At 46.0% G+C, this 13,019-nt stretch overlaps 1 protein-coding gene across 4 annotated transcripts in view; it reads left to right on the top strand.

The window, feature by feature from the left end:
* Nucleotides 1-13,019, top strand: part of VAV2 (vav guanine nucleotide exchange factor 2) — a 157,204-nt gene that overhangs the window by 103,581 nt on the left and 40,604 nt on the right. For all 4 annotated transcript variants that reach the window (XM_075185708.1, XM_075185709.1, XM_075185707.1 and 1 more), the window contains exon 4: nt 11,960-12,028. In XM_075185708.1, the coding sequence (XP_075041809.1) occupies nt 11,960-12,028 (69 nt within the window). The remainder of the gene's footprint in view (nt 1-11,959; nt 12,029-13,019) is intronic.

Raw genomic sequence — 13,019 nt, 5'->3', positions numbered from 1 at the left:
GAGGGACCTTGTCTCATTAATATGGGTCACTGTTTCCCCGTCTGTTGCCCTGTTCTTTATCAAACATTAAATTCACCTTGTCTGCAACGTGCACGTTGTTCAGGCTGCATTATAAGATTAGTTGTTATTTCATAGACCATAAGCTTGTTTTTATCAAACCAGGATTGTGTAATTGCACAGGACAGCCTGAAGGTTTATGGGTAATTAGTGCCGTGTACCCAGCAGCCCGCAGAGAAGTCATCGCAGGGAATGGTCTGATGGTGATATCACAGTTGGACTGTCCCTGGCTGACCGCTGGAGAACCCACCTGGTGGGGGCTTGGGCCACGTTCTTCTCTATCCCCCCCGAGTCAAAAGGCCCCTTGTAAGGATAATGGTCGTCTTGTTCCCCTTCGCCAAAGCTGTCAGCCCCGACCCCGGAGCTTAATGGTCCCCTAGGGGGTAAGTGTCTTCTGGCATACCTCCCTCACAGGGCTAGGGTAGGCCTCTTACTACCTGAGTTTGGCCAATGCTCCTCTTAGGGAACTGGATCTTCAGATCTCACCATAAGGAGGCAGGTTCCGAAAAACTCGGGGAGAGGGGTTTTCCCGTAAGGGCCTCGCCCAAATGCCTTGGTACATGTCTCAAAAAAAAAACCAACAAGAAAAACCAGACAAACAAAAAAGTGCATAGTGCTATGTGTTAATAAACCAAATATTATCTCATAGATGTACCGTGTGGTGAGGAGGATGTCAGCCCTGGGAGAGAGCGTAACACCGATATTTATTCAGTTGTATATGGACAATGCTGATGACATTCAGAATATTTCCCATTGTCCCCTCTTATGCCTCCTATTCATCACAGACTTTTAGATTTTTTCAACAAGTCTTTTGCTCTCAGGAAACCTCTTTAGGGCTGATATATATATATATATATATATATATATATATATATATATATATATATATATATATATATATAATTACTGTGTCTGTGTTAGGGAAAGTAGATTGTAAGCTCCAACGTACCAGACTAATAACCTCTGATAGTACAGCACTCCCGATATGTCAGTGCTGTATACATAAGAGGAGAGTGATAATAGCCTCCTTTCCCATTTACATCTTATTTTATTCTCCATCACTACATGACCTCTAATAATCCGTCCATTATATCTCTCTCTTTTTCACACCCCGATCTCACCCCACATTTCTTGTTTTTACACGTTGTCCGTTTTCCTCAGTCTCCACCAATTTGTCTCTCACTCGCTGTCCGTACTTTGCGTCCGTTCCCTTCTCCTCCAGACACTTGTGGCAACACCTGCGATTTTCACAGATAACAGGGCGAGATACGAAGATGTCACCGTATGTCTCTCCACTGACCTAAATACTCAGCTCTGGGTGATTAGTGTCCTGGTGGCTGATTTTAGAAGTTATTGCCCCCAGGCACGTTACAGGACCCCTCATAAGAAGGCTGCTCGGTTAGGGAAACACTGAATTACTATGTACTAACATGCCTTGTATAATTCCTCATACTTGGCCGGGATACTAGATGGCTCTCTAGTATGCAATGCCTGGTAAATGCAAAATCTGAGGCCCGTAGTCCCTTTTATTTAGCTGACCACAGTTGTAATTATCCAAAGAAGGAATTAAAGTACACACACCTGTTACCTACACAAACTGCAGGCAGCCATTTTGTGGGCGGGGCCATTATTATGAGACTGTAGTCTGTCAATTGCCTAGGAGCTGTTGAGGCACCAACACTGGTCTCTGGTGTACCACTGTCCGTCTTCTCCACATTGTGATGTCACGGTTATGACGCAGTGATGATTACTCGCCAAGAGTTCTGATTGGGCTGCGGCTCAGTCTTTAGCAAAATAAACTGCCACAACTGTTTGTTTGAAGTGACCCCTCTCCCCCAAGCCCCCAAGTATTGGGATTGTATATAGAGCTGCACAGATACAGTCAATCTTCTCAATCAGTTTAGGCATTTTATGTGATTGGACACTTATTGGTTCATGTGTGGAGAAGAAAAGAAACCGATTCAGATCCAAAACCAATTATCAAACAGTGTTAGTTCTGTCCTGGAAATATACATTTGAGTTTGTATGTTCTCCCTGTGTTTGCGTGGGTTTCCTCCGGGTGCTCCGGTTTCCTCCCACACTCCAAAAACATACTGGTAGGTTAATTGGCTGCTATCAAAATTGACCCTAGTGTCTCTGTGTGTGTGTGTGTGTGTGTGTGTGTGTGTATATATTAGGGAATTGAGGCTGTAAGCTCCAATGGGGCAGGGACTGATGTGGATGAGTTCTCTGTACAGCGCTGCGGAAGTAGTGGCGCTATATAAATAAATGATGATGATAAAATAAGGAAATTCATCTTTTTCAATTGAAAAATCACAAACATTTTACAGTGCGACCGGATGGGCTTACTGTGCCACATGTTCTGTGGGGGAAGGGCGGATGTATTTACAGTTTATCTGGTTTCTTTCTCACCATCAGTAAGAGTCGTTACTGACCACTGTCACCTCGCCACCAGACACTCGCCGACTGCAAATGCCAACCGCACAACAGTCGTAGGAGGACAGGGCTGCCACCACCAGGCTCTTTCACCGGTTCCTAGAACCGCGTACGTCTGGGTAGCTGGTATAGCTGCTGCAGCGCCTCTTTGCTGTGGGCTGGTTGCTACATCCTGACCACTTTCTAGGACTACTGGGTAGCGGGCAGACACAGAGACGCTGGGTTCAACACAGGACAGCTGGGAACAAATTAGAGTCTAAACTCTTATATGCTGGTCACAGGATACAGCAGACAATAGTCTCAGGCAGAATCTTCAAGCAGTGATGGTTTATTGCTCAAGAGTCCTGATAAGGACCTTTACATACTAGTTGAAGGTACTAGTGATATCCCAGAAGTACAGATGGTATACTACAGTAGAAATACAAAACACAGCTCTTTATATTCTGTTTCTGATAAGTTGGCAGGGGTTAACCCAGCCCGCTGATCCTAGCTGGCACCACAAAGTCTGAGATATTACATTCAATGCTTGGCATCAGGATGCGATATATACTTCAAACTTGAATTTAACGCAATTTAAACTTAACCAAATTCACATCAATATGTGATTTCCTAAATTACTTGCTGTTACATTATTCAGATAGGCTCCCTGTCTTCTGTGCATTCAGGTTATAAAGATGTGTTGGTCACTGTAAGATGAAAAGACTTAATCAGCACGGGACTTCCTTCAGAAGTTACACAAAGACAAACTTCCTCCAGCATACTCAGCCTCAGAAATCAATACATTTCCCATACAAAAATCAGTACATTTGCAATGATGTACATTGCTGCACTGCACCACTAATTAAAATCCATTTATACAATAAGTTATTTCTAAGTGATCCAGCTGCAGACATCAATGTTAGCTTATTGTTCTTGTGACACAAGCGAATCTTCACGCTGTATACTGTCCCTGTTTCCGATAAGCTGAATTGCATTCCCCGGCCTCGGTAACCTGTTACATTGTACTCCTATCTTTAAGATGATGTGTTTTGAAGTAGCAATTGGTACAAGTCACAATAGAATATTCTTTCTTCCTGATAACAGATAACAAGCTGACAGCTAAACCTTCGCTGTCTAGTGGATGTCTTAACCTTGTACATACCTGGTCGTTGACATGTGGCCCCCTCACTCCCCCACATGTTCTTCTACAGCAGCTCCTGGAGATATAGTGTAATAAAGCCACAAAAATGAGAAAGTATATGAATATATACAGTATATTCGTATAAGGTCACAAACTGAATAACAGTTTTCCAGCCGGTGTCCCCCCCCCCCCCCCCCCCCCCCCCCCCCCGGGTGTTCTACAGAAGGTCCGAGTGTTAGGTGTGAAAAGGTCGTTATCCCAAATATATAAGGGGAGGTGTTACATTGTTATAGAGCTATTATCAGACTATCTCTTATTACGTTAATCGCGTCGTTGTCCCAGAATGTCCGGGAAACACTCCAATTCCAGGTACCTTCCGAGCAAAGTGGACGGAACAGGGGAACCTCGATGACGGGATTCATCAAGAACTGCGTCATTTTGTATTTAAATGACAAAAGTATTTTCGTGCTACTTCCTATTCCAGAGATGAACCTGAATCTACCATCACACCGTCGTATGGTCCTTTATCCCTGGATAACCTGTGTGTGCACAATCCGCATCTTCACACATTGCCCATTGCATGATGGGTAATACATCGGAGTGACATATGTAACCGTAACAAGAATATTGTGTCTCACAGTGTTACATTGTAACTGAAAGCGGATAATCAGCATTAATGAGGGTAAATGACTGGAGTGACTCCTGCACCTTTACATCACCTGTTTATCTAGTGATTTTAGGGGAATTAGTCACTGTCTGCTCATGGTAAGAGGCGTCTGTCGCGTTCTCATAGAAACCTGGTTTTACCGTTCTGAGCATTTCAAAACAACATTGGATAATTATCCCATTGACTGGGTGCACTGACCTTAGCCGGCTTTGGTTGGCTGGTGTCCAGCACATGGATTTTGGCAGTCACCTCTAACGATAATGTGTTCTGTGTGACTGTCTGCCCTGCAGCCTCGGACTATTCGGTACAGGAGCCGGTATATGGTCATGGTCATACAGAGGTCATCTGGTAATCGCTGCACATATTCTAAAGCCAAACACTTGGCGTCCTGTCCCCTCCTGCACGCAGGTAGGACCCTAGCGTCAAATGTGCAATCAGGCACCTGGTTATGTTATTACAGAGCAGTGTGGAATGGCACTGGGCAGTATATTATGTAGTAGAGAGCAGCGCTGGGTGTCACATTACCTAGAGGACTGCAGAGAGCGGCGCTGGGCCTCACGTTGCCTAGAGGGCGGCAGAGAGCGGCGCTGGGCCTCACGTTGCCTAGAGAGCGGCGCTGGGCCTCACGTTGCCTAGAGGGCGGCAGAGAGCGGCGCTGGGCCTCACGTTGCCTAGAGGGCGGCAGAGAGCGGCGCTGGGCCTCACGTTGCCTAGAGGGCGGCAGAGAGCGGCGCTGGGCCTCACGTTGCCTAGAGAGCGGCGATGGGCCTCACGTTGCCTAGAGGGCGGCAGAGAGCGGCGCTGGGCCTCACGTTGCCTAGAGGGCGGCAGAGAGCGGCGCTGGGCCTCACGTTGCCTAGAGGGCGGTAGAGAGCGGCGCTGGGCCTCACGTTGCTTAGAGGGCGGTAGAGAGCGGCGCTGGGCCTCACGTTGCCTAGAGGGCGGCAGAGAGCGGCGCTGGGCCTCACGTTGCCTAGAGGGCGGCAGAGAGCGGCGCTGGGCCTCACGTTGCCTAGAGGGCGGCAGAGAGCGGCGCTGGGCCTCACGTTGCCTAGAGGGCGGCAGAGAGCGGCGCTGGGCCTCACGTTGCCTAGAGGGCGGCAGAGAGCGGCGCTGGGCCTCACGTTGCCTAGAGGGCGGCAGAGAGCGGCGCTGGGCCTCACGTTGCCTAGAGGGCCGCAGAGAGCGGCGCTGGGCCTCACGTTGCCTAGAGGGCGGTAGAGAGCGGCGCTGGGCCTCACGTTGCCTAGAGGGCGGCAGAGAGCGGCGCTGGGCCTCACGTTGCCTAGAGGGCGGCAGAGAGCGGCGCTGGGCCTCACGTTGCCTAGAGGGCGGCAGAGAGCGGCGCTGGGCCTCACGTTGCCTAGAGGGCGGCAGAGAGCGGCGCTGGGCCTCACGTTGCCTAGAGAGCGGCAGAGAGCGGCGCTGGGCCTCACGTTACCTAGAGGGCGGTAGAGAGCGGCGCTGGGCCTCACATTACCTAGAGGGCGGCAGAGAGCGGCGCTGGTCTCATGTGATCTAGAGGGCAGCAGAGAGCGGAGTGGAGTATTCTCCTGCACAGGAGCGGATTGGGCCACAGCTATAAGTTTGTTGCTTAGTGATGATGGAAAGCACTGCTACGTCACTCCAGTCCTGCTTGCCCCGTAGGGCACCATTCAATGTAGTTGACCAATGACCCCGCTCACATGCCAGTGTCCCCATGGATTCCAATCATTTTGTTTGGAATAGTCAGTAACGATCACTTTGCCTCCATACACACAGTGCACTCGTTAGCAATTTTCCGAATTGGCAGACCACATCTGACCACCATTAAGAGTGTTTGCCCGTGGCACGTCATAACTGGCAAATGGGTTAGAAGAAAGGATCTGATCATGCAGCAACATCTGCTTTAGATGCCGGTACAAGCGGTGACTTATTGGTTTGCAGGATATAAGTTGTTATCCCCTTGTGTCGGTATTCCACACGGCAGCTGCATACGGTGCCCGTGTGCGATAAACGCAGTATTATCCCGCTGCAGTCATCTTATCTCAGATAGTGGGATTGATGTTTTTATTTGTATAGAGCTACCTAACGCTGCAGATGATTACAGTGGTAATATACACTGCAGAACCTGCATAATGTGGTTATATCACAGTCTGCTCTTCAGCTGGCTTCGTGTCCCTGCTTGCACTGTCAGTAATGCTGAGACATAGGTCTCCTACCTCTGCCCTAGGCAACAGTCTGCCGGCCCTGTCACAACCTTTCTGGACTTTTAAGAGTTAATTGAGATTAATTAGGGGTCAAACGAAACTCAGGATCTGAGCAATATGGCTGTAACGTCTGTTTGCCAAATAAGCAGCCGGATGACATTGCTGATTGGCCCCGGATAGGACCAGAAAAATAAACCATCTGTCCGTGAACGCATGAAATATTGTTGTAACACAGAACAAAATGTTCATTTGTACATTACTGACTGACTGAATGACAGGAGAAACCTCAGCATGTGAAACAAGGAAGGATACACGTTACGTTACCCAACAGAGCTCACGCTATCATCGAAACACAATTATTTGAAAGATTAGAATGTTGGTACTCCCTGGTGAGTCGCTGCCTTGATTGGCCAAAACATCTTAAAGGGGCACTAACCTTAAAAATGGTCTCTGCTTAATTGTGCCCAATACAGGGGTATCATCATCATCATCACCATTTATTTATATATGTACATAATAGTTGAGTTAGGGAGCCGTCGATCACTCTTTTTGTCTTCTCTCTCTCTCAGCTTGACCACTCCCCTAATGACATGATGCCCCGCCCCCAATGCTGTCACACCTATCCCCCACCATTAGGCCACTCCTCCAAGCTGTTGTATTGTGAGATGATAAATTACAAACTAGTAACCAGAACACTTTTATACAATCATCCCTTTATAATTATAATCCACAAATAATAAGGGGGGGGGACGGGACGGGACACATAGATGGTAACAGCAACGACTATGGTCAGAGAATATTCAGTATTGATCCGCGTATGCCGTTGTTATCCACCACTAATGCGCCATAAACTCAGTTGGACAAGTTGTCATCAGGTTTGGCGCTTACATGCGTGGTAAATCAGAACTGCGATCCTGTCACTCGGCCCGACCGGTGATTCGGGGTCTTATAATTTATTTCCTTGTAAACTATTTTTAACCCCTTTGCCGCTGAGGCTTTACTATCCCCTGTGCTGAGCCGATTAGGGCTGGTCACATTCTAACATCAATATCCGTAATATGCGGTACCCACACAAATTATATTTTGATTTTTGTTCCAGAAAAAACCATTAGCTAGCCTGTACCTCCTGTCAGTGCCAAAACAATATACCCCAAAATGGAAAAAAAAGGTTTCTTAATTGAAACTACAAGGCAGTGTGTGTATTTTCTTTTTCTTAATACCACGAAAACATTTTTTGTGGTTTTTCCTTTGGCATCAAACCACCCTTTCAAAGCAACAAAAAGACGAATTTTACATAGAGGTTTTCATTATAAAATCTGAGTGTACCCCTGAGTTTATTTGAGCCAGGATAGGTGAGATCTGGACATTATATTCCCCACCCCACATGGACTTCTTAATGCTTACTGGGTGGTACGGTTTGGTGATCACCAGACAATAATTACTAAGGGGCTACATCATTTGAAAGAGGGTACTCCCATCTATCAAAAGAGTGTACCCCTGAATTTATGGAATCCAGGATGGGGGAATATGAGCCCTTATCACTGGACTTCTTCATGCTGTCTGTATTGTAGGGTGCTAATGTCTGGCGGTCACACAATGATCACAAAATAAAACTTCTAAGAGGCCAAAGTGTTTGAAAGAGGGGACTCCCCTATTTGAAACGAGGGCCCCCTTGAATCTGTAGGTGCAAGGATTAGAATGCAGTGAAGTCTCTGAGTGCTGCTCACTCAATGACATCATCAAATGCTGGCGCAATGATGTCATCAGTATGCGACTCTCCCCTCATCCCCACAGGAAGTACCGGTGAGTGACAGGTAAGTAGTATTGTGTATTCTTCGGACGCCGTCAGTGCTGAGGACGAGTGGGACACGTCACTGAAGGGGTTAATCAGTGTATTAAGCCCCCCAAGGTTTATCTCCTCTGCTCTGCAATAAATCACTGTTCAGTTTATTTTGCTTTTTTAAGGGCTGGTGAGCTGTGAAATTGACAATTAGCCGGATTATTAGTGGACAGAGAGCTCTGTGGAGAATGAGGGTCAAAGCACCATAGGAGGCCTCAAATTACATCTTCCAGATATAAACCAGGGAGGTGTTTTGGAGTTCAAAAAATAGTAATAGTTGTAATCTCGCTTCCTGTGTGTTTTCTGTTGAATGTGGATTCGTATATTTCTGCACAAAATATATCTATTCGTAGGTAACAGTGTATTCATAGCTGCGTTATAACTGGTCATCCTTGTGTTATGATAAGACCACGTTTCACAAACCCACAATAGTTGGATTGACTGTTCTAGCAGCCACTAGACTTCATACAATGTCTTTAGTGGAAAATGAGAATAGTATATTTACAACATGACATTTTTCCTGACGCGGTTGATGACCTAGTTCCCCATTTACCTCAGACTGACAGTAAAGATACAAATCTTTCAGCTTTTATAAATCTGACAGAATTCAGGACCCTCGTTCCCTTTCCCTCTGAATTTATTTTTCCTGCATTGCTCACCCGTCTCTCTGACTCAAACAATAAACTTTCTTTGTGTCTGCAGATTCGTCTTGTCCTAGGCTTGCCAGACAATCCTTATATTATTTACTTTATTTCTTGCCGTAAACCTGCCATAGAGATGTCGCTAGTTCTTGGTGAAATGATAGTCTGGTGTTTATGAATATCGGTACAGCTTACTAAATCACTGCCCCCTCTGGGCCGCGGAGGTGTCCCAATTGCGTATGAACAAAGATGCATTGGTGTGTTTGCAGGTTTGTGTTTAGAGTTGCACGCACCTAAAGATACGTGCAACCTTAAACCTAGCGGATATGGAGTCTGGGGCAAACCTGTGTCATTTGTCGTCACCAACTCCAAAACTTGCACCGTTTATGTTAGTAGCTATCGGATTCCAGATCCGTGTAATACAAAACAAAATGCAAATGAGCGTGGCTAACAAGTTTCGGCGCCCTTACTGTACTGCGCCGGTGCATTAACGCCGCTGATCCGCACCTATAAGCACAAGGGGTCGTTAGTGCAAGATGGTGCCCCTCTAAGAGACAATGCAGTCACTGAACAGCTTCTGTTGGTCGGTATATTGTCCAATCTAGAAGATGAAAGCTGGTTTGGAATCACACTCGCACTTGAAATAAAATCATTGGGTCCTTTTCTGTCATTATGAGTGTATTATACCGCTTTCATACTGCCGCCCTGGCAATATCCCGGGTTTTTCAAGCCGGGTTTTTGCCGGGGCTCGGAGCGTCCCAGCTCAGAAACACCATTCATACTGCACCTCGGACCCGGGAATTTCCTTGGTTGACCCCATTCATACTGCACAAGTCTGTGCCCTGGCAATTTGTGGGAGTCATCACCAGAGCAGTTTTCATTGGCTGAAAAAGGGTGATGTCATTGAAAGGTGACTGGTTTTTTGACGCATAAAGATGATGCAAAAGTGGGTGGTTATTGTTTACCACATTACTTTTCATCATGGCCTTCATTCTCCAACAAACTCTGATTCTGCTTCAGCTTCATCTGCACTCCACCATCCACCATTTCTCCTAAACTCCTTCTCGAATCTTCCACGGGCTCCCACCGATGACATCATCCTCCAGAGACAGGCAGACAGCCAATCAGCTTGTTTTCTGTGCAACCCGGGTTGAAAAACCCGGGTTGCACCATTCATAGTGCAGGCAACCCGGCTCCGACCCGGGAATTACCCCTCGATAAATCCCGGGTTGAAGACCCGGGTTTTTAGACCTGGGATTTTTGACTTGTACCATCATTCATACTGCACCAAGACCCGGGTCGTTTGAGCTCGCCCCGGCAAAAATCCGGGATTTTGGTGCAGTAGGAATGGGGTATAAGAGAACATGCACAAGTTGAGTAATATTGGATGACCTTTCTGTACGACCTCTACGCTTTGGAGCATTCTAGAGCAATATTGTGGAGCATGCGTCTACACATAGGATTCTAGACTATGTCTTGGATTTTATTGTTGGCAAAGGAAGGTAACCCCCCCACCCCTCCCTTAATCCCAGAGGACATCAAACCCATCCTTTAGCTAAGTGGAAGGTCTTTCTCCAGTCTGTGCATTCTTGTGCAAAGAAGGAAATCTACAGACAATTCCCAGAGTGATGATCTCATCAGCAAATCTAGGTGGTCAGTGACTGGTCTACCGTACAGGGGATTATGGGTCAAGGTCGTTGCAGTAACCGTAGAGAGAGAGGCTTTGTAGCCATTTATAACGTGTTCAGTCTCACAGTAGGACGGTGATGCCGGTTTAACCATGTTAACAACCAAACATCATCTCCCCGCATTGATTTAGCTGTAGATTCTCTGAGTCATTGACATGGGCAGCCCTGGCTGAATTTCCATTGTTAAACGCTGGAGTTTAGCCGGAGATCTGTTGATTCACATGATTGTTGGTGCCAGAACTACACGTCAGGCTGTAAAATTACACAACAGACGCTGTACATATTTACTGTATCTCTGTGAATTGTTTTTTTTAGATTAATTCCTCGTGCATTATGTCACCCTGCTCTAGCAGTGTGGAACTAATCCCTGTACGAGTGATAGACTGTGTCTGCTTTCATAGAAACCTCTCGGCGGATTAGTCGTTGTCCTGGATTTAGGGTTGTTTTGTAATGTGAACTTTGTGAGAAAATGCTACTGAAACATCAGTCTGTCAGATGAAGGCCTGTGCAGAGCCCAAGTTCTCCCTTTTGTAGAGTGACGGTGGATAGAGAAGCTTCACCCAGCTTCATTTTAAAAAATGTCTGCTTTGTGCAAAGGGATGGAACAGATACTGACCAGTGGGCGTAAACCGAGAACGAGGCAATTGGAGGCAGCGGTCTTGTGCAGCAAGTTTTAGGGGGGGCTGAAAAATGAATCCAGTCAACTGAAACTGACCATTTACTTGATGCAAGTAGTATGTGCTAGTGGCGGCCAAAAAATATGGCGTTAGACCATAATGGTGGCATTGAGTCTATCATTGTCTGGAATTGGGCAGGAGGAATGGAGAAAAATATTCGTCAAGAACTCGCTGAACTGACGCTAGGTTGATGGTGGTGAAAACGCTGTCTCAGGTGCTGTTCAAATATATCCCGTAAATACTAGATTGGGTTCACTTCTGGTGACTCAACAGGCCGTTGGGCGACCACGTGCGCTCTCTTTAGATTGACCCCACCCCGTACACTCAGCTGTTCCTCTGTCTGTGTCCTTCTATTGAAGGAAACAAACAGTCTGAAATGGCAGATCATTTTTCATTTGCTAATATCTTCACTGCTCCGTAGCAAACATAAATACAATGTACAAAAATGTCAGGTTATGGAGTTGGCCAATGTTTGAAAACTTTTATGTTAAAACTTGTGGCTGTTACGACATGACCTTTTTCGTTTTGGATAATTGTCTGTGTTGGGTTTTCCGCCATTTAAATTGCAGAATGCAGACCTTGTCTGATCGGAGCCTCCGCTGTCTAATCAAACACTTAACACCTTATCTCTTTGTTTCCTACAGACCCTTCCCCTCTGAGGACACCGCGGAGAATGACGACGACGTCTACAGGAGTCTGGAGGAGCTGGCAGAGTGAGTTTTAAGCATTTGCCATTATTTTAAATGAAACAGAATGTGAAAAAAAAATGCTCCATATAGCACAGGTAACACCTTTCTCTCATCAGAAATGCTGTTTGTTATAGAAAACACAGTTTGCTGTTATTACGCTGTTTTTATATATCGCCATCATATTACGCTGAGCTTTTTACGATATGGAAAAATTGCAGCACAAACCGTAAACATTGAGCTCCCTGTTCGTAGGAGCTTACAATCTAAAGGAGGAGGGAAATGCAACACATAAGGAATGCATATAAAGCGCAGGGCGGTCTCTTCCCAGAGATAGGAGAACTGAGGGGCAGAGGGAGTGGTGAGGAGTAGCAGAGGGTAACACAGGGAGAATGGGGCATACTGTATAATGTGGGCACTGTAGCCATCGCCACCAGTCCACAATAGTCTAGATATCATTGACTTTATGGCGAGATCCATTATAATTATAAAAAATTGTCTTATTCAGAGGAATCTTGGTGGGGGTTCCAGAAGTTGAGTCGCTTTCCTTGTTTCTCTTCTGTTAAACTCTGTTCCAATCGATGCACAAAATCGCCCCATCACCTTCCCAAAAACTAGTGTGTAGCAATGTGTGAAATTACGTTAACATTTTCTATGAATATAGTTTTGTGGGAGAACTGTGATGCGATTGGGTGATAACCCGAAGCAAAGTAAAAAATCTGCCAGCGATCTAGTGTTTGTTTTCTACGGATCTTGGTTACAAAAGCTTGCAATTAAGTCATTAAGAAAACCCAATGCTTAAGATCTATCTTTGATCCCTTTGCACGGGATTCAGGAAAGAAACAAAGCCAAACAGATTTTGCAGTTAATTTTTTTGTAAATTTAAGGATAATGCACCGATATGTAGCTGATTGTAACGGAGGAAGTTGGGCCGGGCAGAAGAGAGAAGATTGTAGTGGTTCCGGCTGCTGGGAATTGAAATAAGTTTTGTATTATTTCTTTTCTGTTGTCCTTCTTT

The sequence above is a fragment of the Mixophyes fleayi genome, chromosome 9 (assembly GCF_038048845.1).
Source record: "Mixophyes fleayi isolate aMixFle1 chromosome 9, aMixFle1.hap1, whole genome shotgun sequence".
In the NCBI taxonomy this organism is placed as follows: Eukaryota; Metazoa; Chordata; class Amphibia; order Anura; family Limnodynastidae; genus Mixophyes; species Mixophyes fleayi.
Note: the sequence above shows the minus strand (reverse complement) of the source record. Positions and strands in the feature narration are given on the sequence as shown.